Genomic DNA, 24447 nt, shown 5'->3' with positions numbered 1-24447 from the left:
CTCGAAAGCCATTCACCAGCCAGTGCCAAAGCCTCACTGGGAAGAGAGTCAGCCCAACCTGCTCCCCAGTTAAGATGACTGGAAGGAGCCACCCTCCCTCCAAGGCCAAGACAAAACACGGCAAGTCTTGCTGGAGGAAGAAAGTGTTTATTTAGTAAGCCTCAGGATACCTATGTGGTGATCACCGGCCTGTAACCACAACACCAGAGCATTATCCTTCTGAGCTCTACACTCTGGGGAGGGGAGCTCCTCCTCTGAGCTCAGCTGCCCAAGGGGGGAGTTTTCTTTCATGCTCAACTGCTCCAGGGAGGCTTCTCCTCCAAGCTTAGTTGCTCAAGGATGGGGCATTCTCCTCATGTTTACTTTGTTGTTGTTTCTATTTTATTCTTGTGTTAGGGATGGAACCCAGATCTTTGCACACCCTAGCCAACTAGTCTACACTGAGCCATATACTTATCCCTCTCATTATCTTTTAAAGACAACATGTTAACATCATGTCTGGTGAGCCTGACTTAAAAGACCTCAGAGGAGGCACTGAAATCAAGAGTGGGTGGAAAACAATAGGTTCATGAGCCCACAGGATCTCAGGCAGGCGCCAAGGCCTCAGTCTCCTGCAGCCTACCCTCCCAGGAACCACCAAGACCAGAGTTTGAGACTCTGCTAGGCTCAGGAAATACTGCCCCTCATGATACAGAATCACAGATAATCCAGTGGTACCATGTAACACCAGGCCAAGGGCTGATGGCAGTGATTTGCCACTACTGAAAAGCAGCTCCCAGCATGGTTCACTGCCAGCCTGGCAGGTCACAAGAGTCAGGGCTTCTTACTAACAACAAGGAAAGTGTCAACCACAACAGCAGATTCATATTCAGTGACATGCAAGTCTCCAGCAGAGCTGCCTTTGCTCATCCACTCCCACTCAGTCATGCTTTCTGAAAGGAGGAAAGGAGATGTTGCAGCTGGGAAGGCCACACAACCTACACAGGCTACAGCTTTTGTATGGCCTCCCAATCAATACAGTAGTGGCCTATCATATGGCATAGGGCTGAGAGGCCATTTATTTCTCCACATAGGGCTTAGGATGTCATAAAATTCAGATAGTGGGGTCACCTTGTGAGAATCATTCATCATCCCAGCAAAGAGGAAGTTAGGTCAGTCTGCTGAAGGAGCAATGTCCCCAGGCAGTGACAAGGCCACTGGGCAGGACTGAGTGCCCCATGTTCTAGGGGACTTGCAGAACTAGACATCTGGACAGAAATGTCCTCCAGCCTCCAAGATTCCTTTGCCATCTATGCTTAATAGACACAGTAAGACTCTTAGAAATGAGGCATGGGAAAAATTCTAAAGAATGTCTTCCTCCCCACTGTTGGCACAGCCACATGTGTCACACACTGTGTCCTCTGCAGTCACCAACCATAAAGGAGAGAGATCTGAAACAGGCAGCACTTAGACTGGAATTCCATTCTGTCTCTTAGGAAGACTGACTATACAAATCACTTAACATCTGTTTTTGGTTTTCTCATCTGTGAAGTGTGCTGATGAAAAAAATGAATACAAAAGGCTAGGCCCACATGAAGACTAAGCTGCCCATTAGCTACATATGTGTAGGGGGCCTAGGTCCAGCCCATGCATGGTCCTTGGTTGGTGCTTCAGTCTCTGTAATCACCCCTGGCCGAAGCTTAGTTGACTCTGTTAGTCGTTTTGTGGAGTTCTTGTCCCCTCCAGGTCCTTCATTCCTCCCCTGACTCTTCCACAAAGCTCCCCATGCTCCACCTAATGTTTGGCTGTGAGTCTCAGAATCTGTTTCAGTCCACTCAGAAGACAGCTATACTAGGCTCCCAACTGCAAGCATAGCAGAGTATCATTAATAGTGTCAGGGGTTGGCTCTCTCCCATGGAGTGGGCCTCAGGTTGGGCCAGGCATTAGTTGGACATTCCCTCAGTTTCTGCTCTAGCTTCATCCAGCAAGCAGGGGCTGTCTCTGACAGCCTGTTGCCTGCTTTTTGGGTGAGCTGCCTTGCCCAGACTCAGTGGATTAGGATGTGTTCAGTACTGATGAGACTTGATATGCTGGGGTGGGTTGGGAGTGGGGGGATCCTCCTCTTTTCTGAGGCATAGGGGAAGGGAGAAAAGAAGGTGGGAGGGTGGGACTGGGAGGAGAAGGAGGGGCTACAATCAGAATGTACAGTGAATTTTAAAGGGGTGGGGGCTGGTCCATCATGTTTATCAGGAAATTGTCTTCCTCTCTTCTCGATGGCATGGCAAGGATCCAGACACTAGGTCTTTTATTACAGTAGTATGTCCTCTACTCAGAATTCAGCAGTTGCCCTCAAACTTAGTCTCCTGACAAGGGAAGGAGCCACTCCAGTGGAATCCACACCCCTAACCACCCAGAGACACAAAGATTTTGTGAACACAATCTGAAGGATTAGAAAAGGCAACCAGCTAAAGCCAAGCAGAGTACACCCCGCACCACAGGAGTCTGCATAATTAATCACTTGGAAATAACATATTTAGGCCAGTTGTAGTTGAGTGTAAATCCTTCCGGGGCCTAGAAACCAGAAAGGCCTAGATTCATGTAGAAGGAAAATACGCATCTAAATACACATCTAAAAGCGATGGGTACTAAGAAGCTTGATGCCAAATGTTTATCATCGATGCCTCCTCTTTCACCACCTAAATAGGTGCAGAAACTGAGGCTACAAGGGTCAAGCAAATTGATTAATATCACACAGATAGGAATTAGATCAGAGACTGGACCCGAATCTGAGTAACTGCAAAGCCAATATTCTTTCCTCTCCCAAGCTTCCCGGCAGACCAGTGGCAGAGAGGGAAGGAAAGGAACAGGAAGGCCACGGAATTAGCACAAAGTGAGTAGCTGGGAGGGTGGTGAGAGAACCCATGGCCACTTCCCAGGCAGAGGAGTCTGAGTCAATAAACAAGAGAGAACAAAGTCACCGGAGAGCAGCCTGCTGCAAATACACCACTGGGAACATTCCGAGAAAGGCTGGACATGTCAGTACTGCTAATCTGAGGCTGAATCATTGCATACAGGGAAAAGTGTTCTGGTGGAGATGCCGAGAACCCACAGGACAGCACAGCCTGGCTGACCACCAGCACGAGCGGGGCCTGATTAGCTGAGAGCACCAGGGCTGCTGGCCAACTACACCAAATTAAGCGTTCCCAATGTTAAGCTCTCCAGCAGTGGGCTTTGTGCTGGTTCCTGATGCATGAGGTAGCATTCAAAATGATAATTAATTAGAGGGGAAAGCAGAATAAGGAAACAAAGTACATCAGATGAAATTAGTATAATTCTGCCTTTCTCTTTCATTTTACCTTCAATCAGAGTGGGCCAGTAAGGTGGATTGGGCTGTGTGGGAAACCCCAGGGAACATCCCAATGCTTCCTGATTGGCCCCTCACTTGTTCCCAGACACACCACACCCCCAATAACCACTTCTCCCCAAACAAGCTCAACCCCAGAAAGTGAGTTATTGCCTCTCCGTCTGCATGACACCACTGGAGCCATTAGTTGGCTCACTCTAGTCCAGAACTTGCTAGTCTGATCTTAGACTAATGGATTCTTTGATACATTGGCGGGCCTTCCTTGCCTTCATTAGAAAGTCCCGATCCCTAATAGAGCTACCTTTAACAGAAGCACACACTAATCAGAACAAGCTCCAAAGAAAGATGCGCACTCCTGGTATCACGTGACAGGAAACAGACAACTCCATCAAATGTCAACAAACCCCACAGCAAACCTGCCCATTTTACCAGGAGCTAGAAATTCACTTTATCCCTATAGTGCACACCTGTTAACAAAGAAAATTAAAAGAAAAAGAAATTGGTTTTCAACTCGGAAAATTCAGACAGTAACTTATAGGCAGACTTCTCACCAGCCTCTTCACACACAGCCTCCTCACAGTCAGAGAACGGGGAGGAGGTCACCTTCTGCTGGGGACACCTCAGTACGCAAGTCATATTCAGGCCTCTCCCCGAATGGCCAGGTGTTATGGACCGAGCACTCCCGCCCCTGTGGTTTGTGTTATACACCTGAGCCATTCAGTGGCCCCTGAACGTCAGGCATGCGTAGCCCCGGCTCCTCCGACCTACCTCATTGATGAAGGAGTGGGCCCCCTGTGGGCTAAGCAGTAGGATGGCACGGCGCAGTGTGTCCCGGTAACGGTTCAGCTCCTCGGTCTTCATGGTGGTGAAGAGACTGGTGAACACATGACTGATGTTCTTGTCCACTTTTTGTAAAGAGACATCGAGGCCCAGCCGTGAGGCCTGGTCCAGAAAGCTTTGGAGCCCACGGATATCTGAGCATGGGAGAAGAGGAGGGGAGAATCATCTGTAAGCAGAAGAGGTCTATCTGGGAGGAGAGCTAACCCCAACACTCCCAACCCAGGGAGCAACCAGCAGAAACAAGGGTTTCCATCTACTTCATTTATTCCGAGAAGGCTGTTCGATCTGGTGTCCCTCATCAGCATCCATCCCCAGGACATAGGGCTGTTGTCTTCTCTAGCATTGGGAAGCCTTTCTGCCATCCAAAATGTACCATGCCGGGATCCATCCTTTGTAACAGGCTCTTCTACTCTCCCCTGTGGTCTCAGTTCTGCCAGCTCTGTCCTCCAGGCTTGGTGGGCTGGCAACTCTGCCCCAGGTTTCCCCCATCTCCCTCTGAACCTCATATCTGAAGCTTCTTGACCCTCTACAGTCAAGTCTATTGACTACTCTGAAGAGAGCTGACCCTGCATTTGAATAGTTCATTCTACCCCTGGGTCAAGTTCTAATCCTCTGAATATCAACATCTCATGTGATGACCCCTAGCCAATGCTACAGGCCTTATCTTGCTTGGGGATCTGTTTTTTTTTCCCCCTTTCCTGGAATTTTCTTCCTCCTGCTTTATCCCAAGAAGTGACTCATCCCAAGTCCAATCAGAAGCTCATACTCCAGCTGATTCAGAGATGAATAGATGGCCAAGGTGCCCCCTCGCTGAGACTTTCCTTAGCACTCAGATGGAATCCCTACAAGGTAAGCTACAAAACCAATTGCCTGAGAATGACAGTCCAGAGTGGATCCTGAAGCCCGAAAAGAGGGCACACTCACACTGATCTACCCTCATGAGGGGCCAGGTGCCACTTTGTTTGTTAGTTATGACTCCAGTAAACTTACAACAACAGCTCTGTTTCCCCAAAGGGACACCTACCCAAGAATGGAACCAACACAGAAGCAAGCAGGTATAAGAGAGTGACACAGCTATTCTGATGCTATTCCAGCCTTGAGGTCCATCTGTGTCTGACTCTCATCTCCTATGCTTCCCACTGCCATGGACCAAGACTTCCCTTTGCTGCCAAAGCCACCTAGTGTTTCATTTCTGTCACTTATAGCCTAAACCCTCAACACATAGGAAAGCCATTTGTGTCCAGCCTAGAATGTTTCCATTACCTTTTTTATCCTTGCTTTCCTGCTCCCAGGGTCAGGCCCTCCACAGAATGCTGAGTATCTTCCCCAGTCCCACAAGGCCACTGTCCCCATGTGCTGGGGTGCCTATCCAGTCACTAAGACTCCAAGTCAAAATAAACAGTGCTACCTAAACAGGTTTTCTTTACAAGTGCTTCCCTAAAACTACCTCCTCATGTTGCCACACACACATAGTTCTATGTGAGCAGGTGTCAAGGACACAGACATCAAGTCCCTGAGCTTCCTAGCTTGGTGGGAAGTCAGACCTAGCAAGGTGGTAAGTCTAGTCTCAGCTTCACTGTATCAGGAGCAGTTCCAGGACTACCACAAGGGGATACCCAAGAGTAGGCCCTGAACTCCTGCTGGGAACTCTAGGAGAAACTTAAACTCTCAGGCAAAGCATTCTTCCCCTCTCTCTGCCTCTGGGTGGTATAAAGAAGGCTGAGCAAGCCAAGAGGAGAAAGCCAGTAAGCAGTGTCCCTCTGTAGTCTTTCTCTGCTTCAATTCCTGCCTGACTTCCTGCCCTGACTTCCTGCCCTGACTTCCTTTAATGATAGACAGTGACAAGGAAGTGTAAACTAAATAAACCCTTTCCCAACCAAGGTGCCTTTGATCAGAATGTATCACAGCAATTGAAACAAAATAAAACAAAAATTATTCTTATTTTATTTTTATTTTGTTTTAATAAACACAATAATTGGACATATGGAGAATACAGTGAGATGTTTGAATACATATATACATTCTACAACAAGCAAGTCAGGAAAATTAGCTTATCTATTACTTCATACATATTTCTCTATGACCACAGCATCCAAAATAATTTCATCCAACTATTTTGCAGCATGTAACAATTTTCTGTTCAGCACAGTCCCTCCACTGAGACAACACAGCAGAATCCCTCAGAGCACCCATACACTGATAACCAGCTTCATCTCCCTTTCCATGCCCCTCCCCGCATCGAGTCAACATTCCTCTACACTGGGCTCTTGCAAGATCAGCTTTCTTAAATTTATTTTTTACTGCAAATGTTTTTTTTTCATATAATACATTCTAATTATGGCTGTCCCCTCCTTCAACTCTTCGCAGATCCTCCACTTCTCCACCCACCCACGTGCAAATCCTTCCTTGTTCTCTCTCATCAGACAACAAAGAGGCATGAATAATAATAATAATAATACAAAAATAAACAAACCTGTATAGGACAATACAAACAAACAGAAAAACAAAGAGCCAAAGAAAAATCATAAGAAACACATATAGATACAGACAGATAGATAGATAGATAGATAGATAGATAGATAGATAGATAGATAGATACATTGGCATACACAGTAATCCCATAAGACACAAAATTGGAAATCATAATATACAAACAAAAAACAAAACCAAAAAGTAAAAAACAAAAATACAAAATACCCATACAAAGTATTACAAGACAACAACAACAAAAAAAATCCTCCTCCAAAATGACTATTAAATTCATTTTGCATTGGTCACTTACTGCTGGGCATGGGGCCTGGCCCTAAGAGTGGTGTTACAATTCAAGCAACAGCTCATGCTGATGAGAATGTGGAGCAAAGGGAACTTTCCTCCATTGTTGGTGGTTGTACAAACTTGTACAGCCATTTTGGAAATAACTTTGGTGGTTTCTCAGAAAGTTGGGAGTTGACCTACCCTATACCACTCTTGGGCATATGACCAAAGGACACCCCACCATACAAGGATACTTAATCATAGCAGCTTCACTTGTAATAGCCAGAAACTGGAAACAACCTAGCTATCCCTCAACAGAGGAATGGATACAGAACTTGTGTTACATGTACACAATGGAGTATTCTACCCTAATAAAAACAATGACATCATGAAATATGCAGGAAAATAGATAAAACTAGAAAAGATCATCTTGAGTGCAGTAACCCAGATCCAGAAAGACAAACATGGTATGTACTCGCTTATAAGTGGATATTAGCTCTAAAGTACAGCATAACCATGCTGTAATCCACAGACCCAGAGAAGCTAAGGAACAAGGAGGGCTCAAGAGGCGTACATATGAATCTCACTCAGAAGGAGAAGGAGACTAGACATGGTGAGTGGAGGAGGTCTGGGGCTTGTACAGAGGTAGGGATGGGATAATCAGGTGGGGGAGGATGAAGGGAGAGCATACTGGGAAAGACAACTAGAACTGGGGAGGATGTAGTACAATGGAAACTTCCAGGAATCCATGAGGGTGACCCTAACTAAGACTCCTAGCAATGGAGGCTATGGAGCCTGAACTGGCTACCTCCTGTAACCAGGTAAGACTTCCAACAGAGCAACTGGTACACCAATCCAGCCACAAAACTTTCCATCCACAGTTTGTCCTAACTACAAGATGTACTAGAAATTGAGGGAGGGCCAACTAATGACTGGTCCATCCTGAGACCCATGCCAGGAAAGGTAGCCCACTCCTCACACACTGCTAATGATATTCTTTTGAACTTGCAGACAGAAGCCTAGTAGAACTGTTATCAGAGAGGCTTCAGCCAGCAACTGATGGAAACAGACACAAAGACCCACAGCCAAACATTAAGTGGACCTCAGGCAATCCTGAGGAAGATGGGGAGGATGGATTGTAGGACACAGAGGGGTCAATGACACCCTAAGAATACCCACAGAGTCAACTAACCTGAGCCTATAAGGCCTCAAAAAGTCTGAACCAACAATCAGGGAGCCTGTATGGGGCTGACCTAGGCCCTCTGGACACATGTTATAGTTATGCAGCTTGGTGTTCATGTAGCACTCCTACCAACAGGAGCAGGAGCTGTATCTGACTCTATTGCCTGCCTGTGAGACCCTCTCCTCCTACTGGGCTGCCTCATCTAGCTTCAGTAGAAGAAGATGTGCCTAGTACTACAACTTGTTATGCCAGGGATGGTTGGTATCCACGGGGAGCCTCCCCTTCTCCGAAGAGAAATAGAGAAAATTAATTAATTAACTGAGTGAGTGAGTGGCTTTGTATATACAATGAGATTCCATTGAAGAAACATAATTTTCCACTTGCAAGTGGGCATCAACTGGAGATAGCTTGTGGGTTAGGAATGGGGTCTGTGTCCACTTCTCTCAGCACAGGGACCCTATCTGGCACCTTATCTGGCTCTGGATCTATATATTTATTCCCATTTATTTCAGGAGGAAGCATCTCAGATGATGACTGAACAAGACACTGATCTATGACTACAGCAGAATGACATTAGGAGTCATCCATTGCTACCTGGATTTCTTTTGCTGAACAGTACCATTTAGGTTTTCCCTAGGTCCTTAGTGCAATGTTGTTATGCAGGCAATTCAACTGGCCTGCCCTCGGGGGCCTTTAGGGTCCTGACAGCACCTATGTCACCACCTATGTCCTACATGATCACCTGGGCCAGGTGCTCAAGATATAACCTGTCTGCCACTCCCACCTATTCTCTCTGCTTTGGTTTCTCTCCCCTTCCCTGTATCAGGGTGCCCCCCTCTCCCCTCTTCTTTGTCTCTTTCTGTCTTTCTGCCCTCATGGCTCACTCAGACCCTAACTCCCGTCCCCATCCCTTCCCTCAAATAAATCTTTTTATGCCATACATACTGAATGGTGGCTTATATTATATATTATAATACTTAGCCTGTCAAGTCTCAGGCCTCCTAAGCAGTGTTGGGGATCACATGGAGCAGGCCTTAAATCCAGTTAGATATTAGTTGGTTAATCCCAAAAGTGGCTTTGTGCCACTACTTCACTAGCACACCTTGCAAGCAGGTCGCCATTGAAAATCAAAGGGTTTGGAGGTGGGTTTGTGTCTCTACTTTGGTAGCATGCAGAGTGCCTTCCAGTACCATGACTACTAGTTAGTAGTAGTGAAGAGTCTAAATAAGCACTGGCTCAACCTCTACATGTTTGGTAAGTTGTGTAGGCATTATCTCCAGCAAGGAGGCCTTAGTATCAGTTTGTGGAGATCAAGCTATTGCTAAGGTTTTAGCAATAGCCTCTTGAAGCATTTGGTTTTGCAGCACTATTCACAATACCCAAATTGTGAAATCAACCTAAGCATCCTTGGATGGATGGATGGATGGATAGATGGATGGAGAAAATGTGGGGTATACATACAATGAAATACTATTCAGCCACAAAAGCAATGAAATCCTGTCACTTGTGGAATGCTAGCTAAACTGAGATAGATTTGTGTCAAGTGAAATAACTTAGGCACAGAATGCATACTTCTGCATCTTAACCCTAACAGAGAGAGTAGTAAGGCACTTCGTGGAAATTGTGCAAAAGGTACAGAAATACAGGAGTCTGGAGAGGCTATCAGCTGTCAGAAACATTCATTATAGGTGTCAACCCTCTCCTGAATACAGTACTGCCCATCATTACCCAGAGAATGCCTGGGTACCCAGGAGCCAGTGTGGTATACACAGTGTCCCAAAGTAGATGGCTATCTTTAGGCCCACTAAAACAGTCTTTCTAGTCCTGTGCCTTTTCCTCATCACTTTAAATATCCCTCTGTCTTTGTTTCTGGCCTTGGTCATATAGATAGCTTTGACCTATATGACAGCAGTAAACTTTACATAAACAGTGTTATGGGCAGATGTATGTTTCAATTTCTGCCCGGGGACTGGGCTACTACTGTGTAAACGCCCTCAGGGGAGCCTGCTGATGAGATGCTGAGGCATACAGGGAAGAATACGGCTAGCCCCCCAGCAATCACTGCAGTCACATGCCAGCAGAGCCCAGACACGAGTGAAGCTGGGGAAGAGCAGCCAGGCTCAACTGTAGACCCATCAGAAATAATAAACGACTCTTGTCCTAAGCCTCTCACTCTGGGAACAGCTTGATTACCAGCAGTGACTAAGTGAAAGGCCAAGGTTATTAGCTGGATTATACCTGGTATGCCTCATGAAGATATTTAAGGGGGTGGGGGAGAGGTAAAGCCTGCACCTTAAAAAAAGATCATCGGTGGCACTGTTTACAGGGGAAGGAAGCCGGACCCAAGCAAGACCATGTGTCCTCAGCAGCCTTTCCAGGACTCCAAGAGTCCTCGGTGCCCCATGGCCTTACCCCTGACCCAGATATAATCACAATTGACAAGACAAGCATCAAAGTCCCTGAGACCCTGCTACCATCTTCTGCACCTCTCAGCAGCTTTTACGAGAACAGTGAATTGGTAAAATGGCAGAGAGTGACCATATCCACATAATGTTTCTGCATGTTTACATGGCATGCATATCATTAAAGCCCACATGGCTTTGTAGATCTGGTAAGGCCACCATGTGGTATGAATGATCTCAGGAATCATGCCAGCACAACCTGCAATCTCAGCCTGTGATAGAAGTCTCCTATAGTCCCTTTTCCATGGCCCCTTTCCAAACCCTGTCACTCTAAAGCACAATTGCATGTCTGTAGGGAGGGGAAGATACATGAATGGATGGCACATGTCAGGACGCACAGACACAGCAAGAACATGTACATGTGTAGAACAAAAGCCCCCCAGAACTCTTGCATGCCTTTGATACTGCATTTCTGGCTTCTTTTCAGGCATTCCCAGTGAGACTGAGCCATCAGGAAGAGTTTAAGTTCCCGTTAGCAACAGCAAGCTCTTCACTCCTGGTATTAGTGATGCTGCTGAAGGCAGTGTTCCCAAGAGACATCATCCCTAGCTACAGCCACAGCTCCCACTTGGCTGAAAAGGTCAATCTCAGCCTCTTTTTCAGCTGCACTAGGGGAGGGCTGGAGCAGATCTGACTTCATCACCTTCTACCTGTTTCCCAAGAACAGGGCCAAGGAAGCCTCTTGTCTAAGCTGAAGTCATTTTCCCCTTGCAAAAAAGTCTGCAATGCCTTGTTATTCCACTCTGCTGCTTCTCAGGAAAGTAGAATTCTCTTAAAAGGGAAGACCAAGTAAGGGGGCTGGAGAGTGCTGCCATGCAGTCTGGACCTTGATCCGGGCCCATTCACAACATAGTCTCTCCCAAGCAGACCCACTGCAGACCCTAGGAATGGAACTGTCTGGGGTCATATCAGGCCGACCTGGGATCTACTCAGAAAGGGCCTCTGGTTTTCTGAAGGATAATAAGAAAGAAGAAGAAGAAACAGGTTCAAGAAGAAGAATATTCAGGAAGAATATTCAAGAAGAAGAATAAAGAGGTGAAAGGAGTGACAGCACTCCACACAGATAGTACCTGAGTCCCATCCTCAGAGGAAGCAGGCTGAAATCATGGACAAGTGCATCCAATGGACAATATGACATGACAAGCCTAGGACAGACCTCCACTGATGTCTCCTCCAGATTTCCTGCCCTCTCTTGGGCTCTCAGGGGCACTTATCATCAGAAGTCTTTCCAGTCCCCAGTCTGGCAGAGTGAATTCTCCTGCTGATGCTCACCCATGCCTCCCTTCCTCAGATAGCCACTGAAAGCTTTCTTTGTGTGGTGTTTCCCCTGGGATCTGGGAAATAAAACTGAATGAGCCCACAGTGTTCCTGCTGTGGTGACTTACATTGGGGAGGTGAAAACAGGCCTAGAACAAGTAAACAATGGATTAGATAATGTTTCAGTACTGAAAAGCTCTGAAGAAAATCTATGTTGGGTGGAAGCAAATTGCAGGAGTGGGAAGAAGAAAATCCCCAGTGAGAAAGCATCAGTGAGAATGAGGCAGCTCCAGAAACTCCTCAGAGAAACCATGCAAGACAGAAGAAACAATGTCTGGAAAGTTTCAAAATGAGGTTATCTTTGACAGCAAATGAAGGAGAGCATTGCCCAGCTGGTAACTGGGGCCTAGAAGTCAGTGATGTTACCAGAGAAAGAAAAGAGAGGCCAGGGATCAACAGAGGCTAAGGGATAGATGCAAGTCCCATGTCTGTCCCTTCTCTCTAGTAATCAAAGTCTGGCTTTATCTTTGCCACTGTGTTCTGAAGTTCATGCCAAAGTCATCAACACATGGCGAGTCTCTTCCTCTTCAGCTTCCCTAGCTTCTTCACAGTGCAAGTCTCCATAAGAGACTTATCCAGAAGCCCTGTCATTTCTGGGATTCCAGACACTATACAGCCGTCTTTACCCACTCGCTTCCCAATCTCCTCCTCTTGCATACTCTGGGTAATGTGTCTGGACTTCCCTCTGGTATCTCACACCACACCTTCCTCTTTCGGCAGAGCCTCCATCTTCCACTGGCTGTGACGCTCCTCTTCTGCTAACCATCTTGGGTTCATCTTCACAATGTCTTCTCAGGTTCCCCACCAACTCTTCTCAGAAACCTCTGCAATAGCTTCCTATAAGGTCTCCTTGTGTCTACAAATCAATGCATTGACTAATGCACTGTGCTAGAATGTTCTCTCTTGGGGCCATATGTGTGCATGAGGTAGCCTGCCTCTAACCTTCAGTGAATAACACAAGTTTATTTAAAAGTTGCCAAGAAATTAATAACCTCAAAGGTATCGATCAATCAAATTACAAGCAAACAAAAAGCCTTCTTGAGATTTTAGCAGTGTACACAAAATGAGCTCATGCGTCTTAACATGAACTAAGAGGCAGTCTGGAGCAAATAGCTTTTCCTGGTTTTCATTTTTGTGTTTCCATCAGCTACCTCCACCACCAAACCAGGAAGCCAGAGATGAGAAAAAGAAGCTCTTTGCCCTTCTCTGGAGATTACACACACACACACACACACACACACGAGTGTACAAGTGCATACAACCCTCCACCTACATCATGTTTCTTCAAAACTGTCAGGGCCCCACATCTCCATCAGGACCCAGTGCAGACAGGTTTTTCCTCTGAGACCCCCTCAGTTCCCCAAGTTGGGATTTATGTCTCCTTCAAAGTGAGTTATATTAAACAATAAGAAAAATTAGGTAAGGGTGCAAGAAGAAGGAACTGAGTCTTCTTGGCCTCTCTGTTTACCCCAGGCTCAGCATCTAACACAAAGACAGGACCATAGAAGTCTATGGAATTGTTGAACTAGCCTGAAGCCTAGTGTGACTTCAGCAGGTGTGCAAACACCACACACAATTGAAGCAAAGCTGTGTTAGGCTTAGGGGCTGAAGTTGTGGGAAGGTTTCTTTCTTTTTTCTTTCTTTTTTTTCCAAAAATTTAAGGTTGCAGCTGTGATGGTTCCCCTCCTTAAAGATCAGACAGTCACCTGGTATTTTAAATACTCTCTTTCTCGAAAGCAATTGAAACGAAAGAACACATTTTAAATTGCTTCCCCTACTATTTCAATTTCTGAGAAAGACCCAGGCACAGAGAGTACGTACAAAGAATATTTTACCATCTGTAATGCACATAGATACGTATGAAGGCTGCCACCTCACACCCAGAAGGAATTCACAGCTAGAAGAGTTCGGAGATTACTGGCAATTTTTCCAAAGGCTGAGATACAACTTTGAGTCTCCAGATATTTTCTGCACGTCTTTTCCTATCTGGGATCCCAAAGATAGACTTTGACTTTCTTCCCAGATACAGTTCACCCTTCATTCAAGTTCTTTACTAAGACCCCTATCCATTGCCTTGCCTCCTTTATCAAACTCTCTTCCTTCCCCAGTACCAGTCTAAAGTCTTCATCATTGTTACAGGCTTAGAGCGGCTACCATAGCTGACTGTGGTAAGCCTGGCTCTTCAGGGGAGTAAGGAACCACCATATTCCAGAACAACCAGAACAAGCACCACAGAAGCTTGCTGTGATGCCAGTCATAAAGGACATCTCTGTCTAGCTCAGGATCCTTTTGTGTCCTATTCTGCCCCCCACCTCCTCTAAGCTCTCAAGCTCTATGGGGGTTTTTTTCTTGCATTCCCTCTTTCCTCCCCCTCCTCTTCCTTCCATCTTTTCTTTCTTCCTGCCTGAGCACTGGGGTGGATGACAATGTATTTGAGTTCAAGAGCTTCACAGCTCTACCCTCAAGAAGCTCCCATCTCATGGAGACAGACCTGGAAGCAGAGACTGGTCCCTCTGCTGTTTGGGGAGCATGCCTCACGTGTAGAACCTTTCATTTTCCTAGATATATCTTATGGATAAATTAACCCATATTCTCAATCGACACAGACTAAGGAAGTCACCAAGAAGGAGAATTCAATACCAAGAGGACCAGAGACACCTAGGTGTGGCATATCTAGTCCTTCAAAATAATAAAACAGGAAACAACTACTCCTTGTCATGGCCTGGCAAAATGCTCCACAACCCAGGCATGGGTTGTCTTCAGGTGAAGAGGATGCTCCTGATGCAAACATCCTCAACAGCACAGTGGTACTGTTCTAGGCTTCACTGTCCTAGTCACAGCCAACCACAGTCAAGGAAGGTGCAGACCACAGTCAAGGGCACCACTGGAATGAGTCCCATCTACCAAAAGCTATCCCTTTGTGAAGCCATGTCTTGTAGTTCCTGTGTTCTGGTACATTAATATCAGGGGCCCTGCTGCTACTTAGGGTTGGCCAGTTCCTGTTGAGAGTCCCAGCGGCCCCACAATACCCCTTTCTAAGCAAATCAACCCATCCAGAGCCTGCAATCCAACCCCCTTCTCTTTAAGTTTTCATACCCCAAGACACAATCCACTTGCTCTAATTATCCAAGGGCCAGGGACAGCCTAATATCCAAATCCCAGAGCAATCATTCACACCAACCTGCCCTCACCCTGATTCCCAACGCTCTTCTGCTCACCACAATGAAGGCCCTTGCTAACACACATCTGCATCTCATAACTTCCCAGTATTACCTCTCCTCCCTTGATACAACAAATTTTCTTTTCAGTGGCTGTCTTCTCATAGCCTTCTGCCATTGCCATAGCTAGACAATAATGTCTGTATTAAAACTGCTATGCTTGCTATTGCAGCACAAAAGTCAAGATATGGAATCAGCCCATGTGTCTGTCAGCAAATCCATGAATAAAGAAATGTAGTACTTACTCACAGTGGAATGCTATTTGTCACAAAAATAATAATAATAATAAAATCATGTCATTTGCAAAAGCAGGAAAAGTCCAGGATGTTGAGTGAAATAAGCTAAGCACAGAAAGATGAGTACAATGTGATCTCTTTCATATTGGGAGTGTGAAAAAGTTGAGCTCATAGACATATGCCTTGTTATAGCTGGCATTTGTGCAAATTTCCAGCTTTAAAAAAGTAATAAATTCAGGAGACACTTTGGACAAATGCAGAGTACATTTATGTACCAGCATATATTATATTTGAAAATTGCCAAGAGATAGGTGTGTAAGCTAATGATGGCCTTGTATAGCTTAATTTAGATATTGCATAACATACACATATACCAACTCATACCTCCTAAGCATGGACAACTTTGACCTAACCCCAAACAAAACAAAACAACTTCTTCCCTGATTGCCTGGGATGCAGAGCTCTAGAAGGGCACAGAGAAGCCAAGTTTGATCAACCACACCACACCCACACCTCACCCAACCCATAACCAGAGGTGTATAGAATAATCACTCAAACCCATCCCCCAAAGGCTGGATGACCTCCAGCAACTCTAAGCCCATGTTTTACTCTGCAAACAAGTACCCCCACCTTGCTCAGGAGAGCTGGGCATGCTTCAGTGAGAAGCACACATTCCAGCTGGCAGAGTGCAAAATAGATGTTCCTGCTGTCATCTCCCTTCCAACCTCCTCATCAGCATAAGGAATGCCCCAGAAGGGTTCTCAAATGAGCAAATCATCTCCCTTGTTCTAGAGACTCACAAAGAAAGGAGGTGCCATCCTGACAATCGGATGACACAATAGGAGACTAAAAAGGTCGACTCTACCCTCGGTGATAATGGGAATTTCAGGATTGCAAAGTAGCTGAAAGAAAAGAGCTGTCATTGAAAACTCTGAGAAAGGGGGACACCTTTCTGCCTCTAATGGGGGCCAATAACATCCAGGAGGCTTCTGCTTGGACAGGTCTCAGAAGAAGTCACGAAGCCGGGGAGGGTAGATTCTGGGCCTGAGAAGGTCTGTGAGTGTGTCTCTGGCAGTGCACCCATGCACATGTTCAAACATGGGGGTCCCTTCATGCCCTGCCTGGGGCCTTGCCAGCCAAGAGGCTATCAGCTGATCAGAACATACTCCATTTCCCACCAAGCTCTATTCCCTTCCATTTAAAAAACAAACACAAGAGGGAAACATTTTAAATAATCAGGATGGAAGATCGAGATTAAAAACAATTTAAAATAAACGTCTACTCTGGCACTTTGGAAAAAACATACCACGCTGCATTAAGTGCTTTGAATTAAGTAAATTACACCAAGTAACTAATTTACATAATGATCAAGATTTGCATTTTACACATGTTATAATGAAAATGGGTTTATAAAATAATTCTTCACCAACTTCTGTTCAGAGTTGGGAAGTATTTGCAGAAAATTCCATGATATTTATCTGCTACTGTCTTTCATGTTTCAGATCTCTGGCTCCTTCGATAGAGTTTTTTTTAATCTGCAAGGCCCCTTATTCCCACTGCAATAAATAGTGCCTTTGATTTGCAATTCCCTCTCGTCAACTGAGTGAGATCATATTTTTTATAGAATCTATAATATGCTAATGATTTTTAGAATTTTCACAAATAAAGTTTGATGTCCCTGTCACCTTTCACTTACAAGGTATTTGGGATTGATTTTTAGCAGTGCTTCCTGCAAGACCTGGAGGGACTGTGGTAAAGTCCTCTTGCTTAGGATACTGGCGGGCTTTGCCGGATAAAAGATGGCATGGCATTTCAAGGTAGCCTTCTGTCCTGTATCAATATTCCCCTTGAAACTGAGGCAAGATTCCCAGCTGACACCTAGCCAAAAGTTTAAGAGTCCAGCCTTCAACCTTAATGGCTACTTCCTGCCTCCAGGTCCCTGGATGTGGGGGCCCTGAAGCTTCGGGATGTTCAGCCATTATCTGTCTCCCTTTCTGAAGCCTATGAAGGATGACCGATGAAGCCCAGTTTCCCAGATAAGGAAACGGAAGGACAGAGAGGCTGAGTCTCTCCAATACCACCAGATAAGAACAGGATGGAGCCACCTCTGAGCTGTGAGGGAGTTCTGTTGTTTTTCCTGGTTTCTAGGTAACTTCAGTAAGATCCCAAACAGGGTTAACTTTCCAGCGATTACCCCACACAGCTGTGTCTGAATTTCTTGGGGGTGGTGAGCTAATCTAAACATCTTTGCTCTTTGTTAATACTGTGTCCATGGCATGGCAGAATGAACAATGGCATAATATTACCAGCATGTGACAGTCTGAATGCCTATGTCCCTCCAAATCCTCATGTTCAAATCCTAGTCCTGGTGACTGGACCGTAAGAGGAGAAAGATTGGTAGGAGGTCATTGGTGATAATGGCGTTCTCTTGATGTATAGTGCACAGACAAAAAACAAAGAGGCCAGAACCATGACCTAGCTTCTCCCTGTTCCTTGTGTGGACCCAATGAGAAAATGAACTTCTGCAAACCAGAAAGAGAACCCTCAACAGACACTGGATCTGTCATCTTGTTCTTGAACTCCTAAACCCCAGAGCTGTGACAAAAAAATGCCATTTAAGCCACAGAACATATCATTCTTTTCTTCAAACCAAGATGATTAGTACGCAGCAGAGGCTTTTTAAGGTCTGACTTTGTGCCACTATGCTAAGTCACTTGCATATACTACCTCATCCATCTCCATGACAGCCTCATGTTTTCTGAGGTTATCCAACCAAGAAGAGACTGAATAGAAGTTCAAACTCAGAATTCTCCAACAAGCCAGAGACACCTGAGGGGTGACAGGACAGAGGCAGGTCCACATACTCTGAGAAGATGCTTATCTGTGAGCTGCACACAGACCAGACTTCACCTTGGCCTAAGCATCCCTAGGAGCTTCTCAGTGGTGCCCACTTTTCAGTCACTGGCTCCAACAGAAATGGGGTGCAACTCCAGCTGTCTTCCAGGAGAGGCCTTGCTCCCTGTAAGACACCTGGGCCTGGCAACCCCAAGCCTGGTTCTCCCGAGGGCTCATCCAAAGTACAACAGAGTTCCCAAGAGACCAAATGCTGAAGTCTAGCTTTTTATAATGGCAAGAAGATGCAAACGTGACAACTCCATTACCAGCTGCTAATTTGTGATCAGTATTAATAACTGGCATTACCAAGTGAAACACGGCATCTTCATTAGTCCTGTAAATTACCACTGAGGAAAAGTCCAAGCTACTAAAAACAGCTGACCCAGCTGAGATGAATTAGAAGCAACCCTGAGTTGGGTGCTACCTCCTCAGACCTGCAAGGGGCTGCTGTCTGCCTGATTCCTGGAACTGTGGACAACCCAAAAGTGGTAGGGTGTCCCATTCACTGCTCAGAGATTGCCCAGCAATACTTTGAGACTGGCCAAGTTCAACCCCTCGCCCAGGCTTTTCCCAACACTCTGTCTGCTGCCCAACTAAGTCATGTTTTCTGGTAGCTGTCACAGAAAGGAACAAGACTTCAACTGAACTGAAGACAGGAAAGTAAGTAACATTCGAGCGTCACTTACACATGAAAGGGTCTGCTTACCATTGAGGAAACTCTCAAAACAGCCTTTGGAAAGCAGAGTGTGAGTCTTGTAGGATGAGCATGAATTCTGCACACACAATAAAGTGGGAAAAACTCCAGACCAAGAGGACCTTAGGGCCCCTGGGAACCCAGCTTCATGAAGTCAATGATCCAGCTGGGTGGCCCAGGAACCTTTCAGCATGAGTGTAAGGATTGCTGTGCTGTGCCAGTGTGTTGCCTGAGAGCAAAGCCTGGTGACATTTCTGGATAGGAAGGACATTAGCTGGCCTGCTGGGCAGCTCAGACCAGGTATACCAAGCCAGCCAAGGGCAGGTCAAGTCTCCGAGGGAGAGGATGAAAGGCTGTGAAAAAGCCAGTAGGGTCATCTAGGCCACTTGGCACCTAAGTGCCCTCCAGGGCCAGAGATGGGCAGCCCAGGCAGCTTTTATGAAGGCTATTTTAAGATAGGACAGTGTATCCACTCCCTGGTGGCTCTGTCCTCATAGCAACCTTCCGACCTTGTGATAACCTGCATATGTGATATACATAATTGCTCTGATACCAACCTGGGTTTAATATGCTTCCTCTGGAACCCACCTTGGAGGAGGTAGCAGCAACCAGAGCTGGGAGGAAGGATGAGGAGAGGCCGACAGATGCCACTCCACTTTCCTGGGGCTTCCCAAATGCCACGACTGCAGAAGGACCGATTCTACACACACCAAAGAGTACCAGAGAGCCTCTGAACTCCCTGGCTACAAAAGCCATACCATTGTCCTTGAAGACTGCATCGAAGGCAACTGCCAGCCTAAGGGCAGATCTCTCTGCCAGAGGCCAAATGTGAGCAGTGTCAGGCACAGTAGACAGAATCACTTGCTAGCTTCATGAGGAAAGAGATATCAGGCCACATCTAATGGATAGGCATACCCCTGAAGACAAAAGGTATAATAACAGCATCACCAGGACATTCTCATTACAGCAGAGGAGGACAAGTGTTGGGCAGGTAAGCTGAGAGACCATCATGAAAGGTGTTTCTGTGAAAAGGCATACATAGAGAGGTCATGGAGAGCTAGGGCCATGGTTCAGGCAGGACTCAGGAGAGCCTCAGCCCAAGTGGGTAGGAGCCCTCAGACAGAGAGCGGGCCGCTTTGCTGCAGATCAGCTAAGTGCAGAGGAGCAAGGGGAGGAAGATGGATGTTGGTGTATGGCTCATAAGGCCTGTGGACAGGGAGACTCAGCCAGGAAAGACAGCAGCTCAGTCCTGGTCCTGATGTTGCGTGCGGAGTCCGCTCACATTTTAGTCCTCCAGGCGCATCCATGTACTCCCATCCATGTGTTCACACTCTCATGTGCACATTCACATCTCCTCACACAGCCACAGCACACATACATACACACACTGCTCACACTCACTGGTACACACACTCGCTCATACACTGTGTGCTGAAGCCAGCTAAACCAACCCACCAGAGCCCATCGTCAAATTTTCAAGAATTTGGGGAGTATCTAAATATGGCCACTTTAATTAAATTATACAAACCTATAATTAAATAAATTACTTCACAAACAAAACTGGCAAATCCACAAAACTCAACACCTCCCAGACCTTTTGCTGAATCTTCCTCTGTGCCCTGAGGCTAGGCCTGTCTCTCATACTCGAAGGAGGAAACAGTGATGTGTCTTCTCTCCCCAACCTCACAGGCAATTGCATCAACTGGCTCACAAGCAGCCCCAGCACAAGGATGTAAACCACGAAGATCAGCCGACACCACACACTGAGGCATCTTGTTTTACTTGGAGACTAGTCTCCAAACATTTACTGGCACGGCATGGCTCACAAGGCACACACCCATATCCTCCACAAGCCTTCCACACACACACAGCTACCTCTCAGTGTTTACAGAAATGGTCCCAGAATCCCCTCATCTCCAAATCCTGAGACTCTCACATCCCTTCTGTGAAATGGCATAGCACTTTTGTTTAGCCTGTGTATACCCTGTGATATGCTTTCAATCAGCTGCAGATTGCTTATAATACTTAATACACTGTAAACGCTATGTAAATCATTGCTGCACGGTATTGTTTAGGGAATCCTGACAAGAAAAAATAGTCTGCACTTGTTTTTTATAGCTTGAGTGTTTTCAACTGACAGGTAAATGCAGAGTATGTAGATACACAGAGATGGCTGTATGAATATGCATACACACACACTCACACATGCTCACACTCAAAATCACACACACACCACCTCTTAAATACAAGCCAGTGAATTCTCTTCTCTAGCATGTCCAGATGAGCAGCACCCACACTCAGGAAAGAGAGTAGAGGGTGCTCTAAGACTGAAGCAGTTGTGCACCTGGCTTCTCTTCCTTCCTCGACCCTCCACTGGTCCTTGGCACTGTCTCCTGTGTCTCCTTGGAAGCAGAACCTTCATGCCTCACTGTCCCTTGGAAAGCAAGATGATGGATGACAGAGATTTGTCATAATCATACTAGTGGTCAGCTGAGGCTGGGTGCTCTATAAAGATGGGGAGATATGATTGGATGCCCCAGTCCAGGTGTGCAGGCCATTCCAGAAGCAAACATAGGTGGCTAAGGATCCCTATGGTCCCATGTAGCCCTGCCTTAAAAACACTCCTAAATCCAAAATTAAACCCCTATCTATATTAATTAAGATCCAGGATGTGCAGGGCTAATGCGACTGCCAGCCCATTTATCACGAGCTAGTTACCTCCCGCCAGAACCTCTTGGGTCAGATTACAAATGGGATGTGGAATAGGGGCCGGGTGGCAGGATATTATCCTGAAATATAATTTGAACTTTCCTTCCAAAATACCATCGTCAAGCTGATCCATCACTTGTTTGCCCCTACCCAGGCCTGCCACAAGTGAGGGCTGAAACATGAGGCCATCCATCACTGGCCACCAGAAGGGCCTGGAAATGCCAGAGCTGCTCTCAGGCACAAAGGAGGATGCAGATAACTGCACTAAGAGTAGGATCAGTGTCAGGGGGATGGGTCCAAGAGATGGGTGTGTGGATGCTGAAATGATCATCACTCCTATGCGCCCCCCCAAAGGCATACACTCTTTGTGCCAGGAGCTCAGGTCTTGGGAAATGAGCAAGGTACCCTTACACAGCAGCTTCTCTCCACCGTCTTCCAACACTCATCCATTTACTCCTTCCAACGCAAAATCTGTATGCCTGCTCCACAGCTGAGAACTAGGGCCCAGAGGCCCCACTAAGATGCAAAGGGTCTGATGTTGCCAAGCTCTGCCGCCTCTAGAAGCATGAAAACAGCAGAAATCGAGCCCAGGGACCACGATCTATCCCCCCAGTCTTCAGGAGGACCCCTGAAATCTGGGCCATCATGCAAAGGGGTGAGGGGTCCATCCTGGCAGGCATCTCTATATAGTGATCCAGGATCTTAAGCATGTTATTCCACACTGCATATTCTCAGCTCCAAGCACACAGTAGCGGCTCAATAAAGTTATATTGGGAAAGGGCTTAACTAATTAAATCAATTCTCTATGAAAAGGCAGAAGCTTAGGTCTGACAAGAGCTTGCTAGGTTGGTGCACAAGCTCACAAACACGGCTGGGCTGTGCAGGCTGAAGAGAAAGGACTAGGAGAGCTGTCATCACGGCACCTGCCTCTATCCTCTACAAACAGAAGTGATGACCACAGGGAACACTCTGGCAGTGCTGGATGTGGTGTCAAGCCCTGCATGCTCCCCGTCTGACTTCCTGAGCCAAGTACTGTCATTGACCCTATTTTACAAATAGAGGTGAGGTAAGAGACTGGGTGAGGTAAGTGTCCACACCAGAGTTTGAGTTCAAGTTAGTAGATTCCAAGCCATCCGCTCTCAGCCCCTCTGATCTACAGGGATGAGTGTGTCGTGAAAGGCCCTCATTATTGTCACTCTCCTTCACCTGCCAGGAAAATAAACAATAAAAGAATAAATCCCCACTCAACAAGGCCCTTGGTTCCTAAGCCAGCATCACCAGCTGCGCCACTTACAAAATACTGAGGAATGTTCATGGTGGCCCCAGGACAGTGCTCCCCAGCCTGCAAACAATGACTCAGTGTCAGGCTCAGCCCAGAGAACTGGTCAACCTTCCTGCAACTTCTGATCAGGGCCTCAAATGAGCTCTTTCATAACCTGCAGCTGCCTTCACCAACTTCTCTAAAGCAACTGGAGGTGCAGATTCGGATTCTGAGCAGGAATTTTCATGGCGATTATAGTAATTCCTAGGCTAGAGGGAAATGAGTATCCCAGAAAGTATATGGAATCAATCCCACTATTCTGGAAGAGCAATAAAGCCCTGTTAGGGATGAAATATGAGCAGTTCATCATAATCACTGTCAGAGGGAAAAGAGAGAGATCCAACTGACGGCTGTTTGTCACAGATACCCAGGGCACCTCTGACTAGAGGTGGAAGTCTCCCCTTCCCATCTCTATGCTCTCCAACTGTACAAAGCAGCGTTAGGCCAGGGGACAAGTTACCAGTCCTCAGAACACTCCAGTGCATATAGGGAATGGGGAAGATGGAAAGGGGGAAAGGCAAGGGGCTGTGATGCTCCTGGACCCCTGACAGATGTCTGAAAAGATGTAACCGACCTCTAGTCACTCTGGTGGTCAGAACAAAGACCCCAGACACCCAGGACATACTTCAGTTCCTGCTCTGACCTCAGAATGCTGGAAGTCAGGAAGTCCTTAGCCATGAAGGAAATTCAGCTTAAAGCTGCTTTCAGATGTTCTGTTCCCCACAAAGATGGAGAACAGAAACAGGGATGATTGCTCAGTGGTTATGTGCTGACTTCCCAAGTGCAAGAACCAGAGTACAGGTCTCCAGAAGCCATGGAAATGCCAGGTAGGTGGGGCAGCCACCTGCAAGTTTAACCTAAGGAGGCAGACACAAGATATTTTCCCCAGAATAAGCTAGCTTGCAAGACTAGCCATATTGCCAAGATCTTGGTATAACTGAGAGACCCTGTCTCAATGAATAAGGTGCAAGTACAATTGAGAATGAATTCCAAAATCAACCTTGGGCTTCTACAGGTACACACACACACACACACACACACACACACATCCTTGTGCACACACATATACACACATATGCCACACACACACACACGAACACACCATATATATATATATATATACCACAGACACACACACACATGAACAAACACACACACATAAACATGCATGTATCCCTTCATCATACAAACATCATACAAACATAAATGAGCACCACATATGTATACACACAAACACACCACATACATATACCATATATACACATATCACACACACACTTACACCACCCATGCACAAATGCACACATATAAGCATTCATGCATGCCTTCATTAATATATATAAATACACGTGGGCATCACATACATACACACAAAGTGAAAAAAATTTAAATGGCTACCACAAGATAATGAAAAGCAATTAATATGGCGATGGTGTGAGGAGAAAGACTTCCTACTGATGGAAGTGTAAACTGGC

At 46.2% G+C, this 24447-nt stretch overlaps 1 protein-coding gene across 2 annotated transcripts in view; it reads right to left on the bottom strand.

The window, feature by feature from the left end:
* Grid1 (glutamate ionotropic receptor delta type subunit 1) overlaps positions 1-24447 on the bottom strand; it is a 734712-nt gene that overhangs the window by 533436 nt on the left and 176829 nt on the right. For both annotated transcript variants that reach the window (XM_060390904.1, XM_060390905.1), the window contains exon 4: positions 4112-4317. In XM_060390904.1, coding sequence (XP_060246887.1) covers positions 4112-4317 — 206 coding nt within the window. The remainder of the gene's footprint in view (positions 1-4111; positions 4318-24447) is intronic.

This window comes from Meriones unguiculatus, chromosome 9, assembly GCF_030254825.1.
Source record: "Meriones unguiculatus strain TT.TT164.6M chromosome 9, Bangor_MerUng_6.1, whole genome shotgun sequence".
Lineage (NCBI taxonomy): Eukaryota > Metazoa > Chordata > Mammalia > Rodentia > Muridae > Meriones > Meriones unguiculatus.
The sequence above is the reverse complement of the archived record's forward strand: the minus strand, read 5'-3'. Positions and strand labels throughout refer to the sequence as shown.